We start from the raw sequence: 6,000 nt of genomic DNA, 5'->3' as shown, positions 1-6,000 counted from the left end.
CCAATCATTGAGGCAATTTATTTTTAATTTTTATTTTATTTACTTATTTACTTTTTTAAAGATTTTATTTATTTATTTGACAGACAGAAATCACAAGTAGGCAGAGGCAGACAGAGGGAGAGAGGGAGAAGCAGGCTCCCTGCTGAGCAGAGAGCCCGATGCGGGGCTCGATCCCAGGACTCTGAGATCATGACCTGAGCCGAAGGCAGATGCTCAACCCACTGAGCCACCCAGGCGCCCCTCATTGAGGCAATTTAGAAATAAAATACTTTGTAAGTCACTCTTATATAAAGGAGATCAGTTTGAGCAGATAATACTTCATCTGTAAGGTTGTATATAATTGGTTTTTTAGAATTGTAGTGGATAGATGATAAATAGATATTGTTTTTTAGGGTTGCTGTAACAAATCACCATATGGGGTGGCTCACAATTCTAAAAAATTAAGAAGGCCAGAAGTCCGAAATCAAGCAGGGCTGGCCCCTTCTGGAGGCTCTGAGGGACAGTGCATTCCATACCTTTCTCCTGGTTTCTGGTGGCACGGTGTGGCCTCAAGGCTTGCATAACTCCCCGCCTGTCTTCACATGGCTTTCTCCTCATGCGTCTGTCTGAAATACCCTTGTCTCTTATAAGGACACTAGTCATTGGATATAGGGCCCATCCTAAATCCAGGATGATTTTATCCCAAGATCCTTAAATTTGCAAAAACTTAAATTCTGGTCACATTCACAGGTACAGGAGATCAGAACTGGACTGGACATACCTTTGAGGGGACACTCTTAAACCCACCACATACAATAAAAAGGCTTGCAGGATAAGGAATAAGTTGCTGGCCAATTCCTAAGAAATACAGATGTAAGTTGTTGCTAAGTACTAGTTTTGTGGTAAGAGATGAGATGCCATAAAAAAAACCTGTTTGTAAGGATAAATGTAAGCATTGTTCTCAAATTAACTTGGAGACCATATCAATTTCAACCGTTTGTCTTTATTGATAAAATGGCTCCTCTGCAGTACACACTCTCAGACATAAATTTAAGGTTTTACTTTAAAAAAAATATATGGATGGAAAACTGTTGCTATATAGTGAAGTAAATGTCTTTAAACACCAAAGATCTTAAAATTATATCCAAGTAAGAAGACCAAGAATAAATTATTTATAAAAATAACTATCAAGTAACATTTTGTAACAGAGCTGCCTCAATGAATTGCCTCAGACTTAATCTCAACTGTGTAGCTTATTTTCTTTAATTCTGACGTGGGATAAAGACTGTATGAATGAATGTGTCACCAAATTAAGAGATACTTACCCCAAAACCAATAGAAAAGTTTAAAATGAAAACTGTCATTTATAAAATATCAATTAAGGCCTTTGAGAATCTGTTCAGTGTTTGGGCCATTAGCCCTTTTCAGTCAGCCCCTTCGACCCTACTCACCCCAAACTTAGGATAGAAAATTCCAAGGTGAAAAGTAGTTTTCAATTTTATCAATATATGAAATTATACACAAAAATTACCATGTGAATATTTCTTTAACAAATTATATACCCAAAAGTGGAATTTCCTATTGTGCTAATTTTAATATAAATGAATATATTTAATCATATGTGACATTTTTCTTTTATCCTTTTATTCTATAATCACAAAATAAGAAAAATTTAGATTTCAACTGATGTTAAAGTACATTTATGTCTAGTGGTTTTTAAAAATTTACATACTGGATATATATTTTGTAAAAAATAAAACAAATACTTATAAATCCATAGAATTCCTTCCCCCCACCCCCTTTTGACTGAGAGGTTATAAGAAAAATCTTACAGGTTATGAGGACCAGATAAAGCTTAAGAATAGATCCAGAAAACAAATTTTTTTTGAAATCTTAACTTACTTTCTGTATCTCTTAAGAATACTTAAAAAAAAAAACTTTTAAAAAAGGGTTCAGTGAAGCAGAACAATTCTTAATTTACTCTGAAATTACCTTACCTATGCTGTATCAAACATTTCAACTCTTTCAGCTAAGAGCTACATAACATCCTTAAAGATCAACCAGAGAAAAGAAAAATCTCATCATTATTGATTTAGAACCAAAACTTAAATCTTTCAAAGGAGTAGTTTAACCTACTAATATGTCTAAGATCTTCTTTCTTAGAAAGTAATATTCTTTCTCTTTCATTCCTGAAATATTTCATATACTTAAGCAACTTATGGACAATTGTTAGCTATTTTAACTATGGCAAGTTAGCTAAAATTAAATCACCTCTTGTTTATGGTGCATATAAAACATTCCTACGGCCTTGCTAACTGAATTTTCTTTGACAAAAATTTACATTTATGGGAAGGTAGGCAGGCAATCATTAAAGCTGAAGTCTCATGGTACGTAAAGCTCTCTGTTAACTCTGACACCATACAAGGAGGAGAAATAAAATTTAGTATGACAATCTTTCTTCATAAAACTGTGGCAAAATGAGAATAATTTCATGAACTCCCAAACATTTACTGGGGATAGTCACGCTTATCCAAGTGTCATCCAGAATGCCACCTGCACTGCTGGAAGCTCCTGACAGTTTAGCACTCAGAAAATCTTCAGTTTGTTCATCAATTAACAAGTTTCTATTTTAAATTTTATTTTGGAATAAAGTCTATGACCATTAACTATTTTTTTGTTGCTATCTCAAGATTTTTTTGTTGCTATCTCAAGAATATCATTGCCAGTGCACTGTACATACTATAGAAAAAAAATAAAGGGTAGCTTGAGACAGATTTTTCTGTTAATTCATTCACTTTAGTAGACCAGTCCCAGTGACCGTTTAGAGCCTTGTTAAGAAGCTCACACACTTACAGGCTCTTCAGCTTTTCCTCAGACTCAGGTCACTATTGGTCACTAATGCTGACAAAGATGAACTTTCAGACATATCATCCTTCCTAAGGTTCAGAAATGATTCTCGAGTTATTTGAAGGATCTCTCTCAAGCCTTTGTTTTCTTGCTAAAAGAGGGTAAAAAAACAAAGATGCAGTCAGCAGGACAGCCCCGAGAATACAAACATATCTTAAGCCAAACATATGAAGGTGTGACAGAAGGTTCTATCATTGGCAGACATACACAAAATGATATATGCAGCTGAAGTTGACAACTTGAATCCAAAGAATACTTTAAAGATACAGGAACTGTGCTCAGTGTTTTCCAGCAGTGCAAAGCCTTCTTATTTATGCAGCTCTGATTATAGATGGAACCTGAGAAATTGCCTTATTTTACACTCACAGTATAGATGAAGAAAATAATCTCTAGGTTTATATTTCTATAAACTCAACAAAGCCTTTGAATAATACCCTGGGACTAGGACCTCTTAGTACTTTAGTCCTTTTATTCCTTTCCATGAAAGCATGGAATGCAGGACAAGCCATCTGGTCTGGTTTGTTTTCTTCCCTCTAATTTGAAAGCAGCAGGGTTGGCTGAGTGAATTGTGATATTTTTCAAGAAGGCAAGTGACCAGATCTAGCACTAATAACTACCACCTCCCCCCCAGATTAGTTACTGTAAGAAATTAGCAGACATTTAAAAATAACATTTGTAATTCTCAACCACTTTGTCTTCAGTCTTTCTTTTTACTGGTACAAAGCAAGGATCAGCAAACTACATACAGCCTGGCTTGAGGTCTGTTGTTTTTAAATTAAACTTTACAGGAACATAGGTAAACTCGGTCTTTTTTGTGTATATTGCTGCTTTGTGTTACAATGGCAGAGTTGAGTAGTTGCAACAGAATGTTTGGTTTGCAAAGCCTAAAATATTTCCTATCTGGTCCTTTACTGAAAAAGTTTGCTTAACCCTGTTTAAAGAATGCTTAGAGACAGAAAACACTTTAGGCCCTCAATAACCAAAAGCATCTCCACTATGATTTCAAAATGAAGCTTTTAAAACATAAAAGTTGGGGCACCTGGCTGGCTTAGTTGTTGGGCGTTTGCTGCTGGCGCAGGTCATAATCCCAGAGTCCTGGGATCGAGCCCCACGTTGGACTCCCTGCTTGGCGGGAAGCTTACTTCTCCCTCTCCCATCCCCCCTGCTTGTATTCCCTCTCTCTCTGTCAAATAAATAAAATCTTTAAAAAATGAATAAAGTATAAAAGTCTATTCTACTGATCTGAATTATTCAACAATGACTGATGCTTTTGCTGCCACAAATAAAGGACGGAAAAGCTTTTATATTCCTCAGAAAAATACCAGTGCTCTAAGAATATCCGTGGTTTAGAAAAACTTTTCCTGCATCATCATCATTTCCAACAGAACGAAGAAATTTTTTAAATTACTAAATTAAAAAGCATATTTACCCAGTAACAGGAAGCAACATAGGATCAAAACATAAAACATCAATGTTCTCAAATACTGCTTTACTGATCCTGGACTCTTCTATTACTATGGAAATGGTCTTGCATTATATACCCATATAACCAGTATCCAGGTTAAGAAACAGAACATGACCAGTTTTCCAGAGAAGTGTATACATATATTTTTAAATGGGATGTATTTTCTGGCATAAATCTTTGTATGGACAGTTTTTACCCACATTTGCAATTTAAAACTTACTTCAAGTTGAAATATTCGCTCCTGTTCCTTGCAACCCTGTTGCTCGTCAATTTCAATAGCTTTCCTCATTACTGCTGCCATTTCCGTTATCTGATCAACATGTGCTTGTAATTCCTGAAAAAAAGAGATGGGAGTTGCAAATCAGTGAAATACTTTAGTTTTAATTTTGGATTCTCTCCTTTTTAAAAAGTCTGCCTTGCCACTTAATATGGATGTAATATTCTTACATTGCCATTTAACATGAAGGTAATTTATAAACCAGTTTTACCAGAAAGTTGACTGACCATGAATGTGCTTTTGAAATCAGAGTTCTGTCAGGGCTATAAATAAGGATAAACACCACAATATAACTAAACCCACTAGCAAGAAGAAGTGTACTCATATTTCACATTCCTCTCACCCTACAAATGATCAACAACTTTTCCTTTTTTATACCTACATATAGTACTAATTAAAGTAATGGGGAAGACAAAAATTGACATATTTGATCTCTTTACCCCTAACATCTTCATGATTCACAAGTCTTTTCTGTATTATCCATGTCTAAAAATTGATCTCAATCCAACCTAGAAACTTTTCCAGATTATAATCTTCCTTGAGAGCAGGAACTGTATCTTGTTTATATTTGCCCGTGTCTGGTACATAATGGATAATAAATATTGAATAAAATGAACAGAAGTCTGCTTTTGAGTATTAAAATATTAAATGGCCTCCTTTGCGAACTGTTCAAATATCACTTAGGTATAAAATGGCCACATTTATTTGGTGCAGCAGGTAGTACAAATTTCTTCCAATCTCATGCTATTATTACTTTTTGCACACCTGTGATATGCCAGGCACCGTGCTAAGCAATGGGAATAGGAAACCTATCAAGACATGTTCCCTGATTTCAAGGAGCTTAGAGTCAAGTGAAAGAGACAGACATGAGGTTTAAAAATCAACAGAAACTTGAGAATAATAATTTTTTCAACAAATAGCTTCTAAGACCATTGTTCACTGGCAGTTGAGGGTGATTTTTATTAAGGTCAAACTCAAAAGCTAAAATCTCCCCCAATAACCTTGTCTCTTAAATTGTATATATCTGATTTGTAAAAAGGATTTGGAAAGGACCTCCAAAACTTACAAAACTAGTAAACTGTGGAAAAATATGGAGAACAAATAGTATCTTTAGCAAACCACACATTTAGTACATTGTAACCAACAAAAATGCAGGTCCTTAAATTATGTTAATGGGGATACCTATACAATGCTAGTATGCAGAAAGCCAAAACAAAAGGACTAATCTGTACTACCCAATATGATGCTATGTAAATGTCAATTAAAATTAAACACCTTTTAAAAAAGTTAATTCAGTCCCTGAGTTGCACTAGTGACACTTGAAGTGCTCAATAGCCATGTGGCACCGGTGGCTTCCATGTTGAACAGCACA

General features: G+C 35.0%; 1 protein-coding gene across 3 annotated transcripts in view; it reads right to left on the bottom strand.

Annotated features, from left to right (window-relative positions):
* Window positions 1-962: 962 nt before the first annotated feature.
* The window catches only part of LOC111159966 (FGFR1 oncogene partner 2), a 30,280-nt gene continuing 25,242 nt past the window's right edge, over window positions 963-6,000 (bottom strand). For all 3 annotated transcript variants that reach the window (XM_022522682.1, XM_022522684.1, XM_022522683.1), the window contains 2 exons: window positions 4,572-4,685; window positions 963-2,977 (listed from right to left, as the gene is read on the bottom strand). In XM_022522682.1, coding sequence (XP_022378390.1) covers window positions 2,840-2,977; window positions 4,572-4,685 — 252 coding nt within the window. In that variant the 3' untranslated portion in view covers window positions 963-2,839. The remainder of the gene's footprint in view (window positions 2,978-4,571; window positions 4,686-6,000) is intronic.

Source organism: Enhydra lutris, unplaced genomic scaffold (genome assembly GCF_002288905.1).
Source record: "Enhydra lutris kenyoni isolate GAN:26980312 unplaced genomic scaffold, ASM228890v2 scaffoldscaffold72, whole genome shotgun sequence".
Taxonomy (NCBI): Eukaryota; Metazoa; Chordata; class Mammalia; order Carnivora; family Mustelidae; genus Enhydra; species Enhydra lutris.
This window is presented reverse-complemented; position numbering and strand designations above follow the sequence as displayed.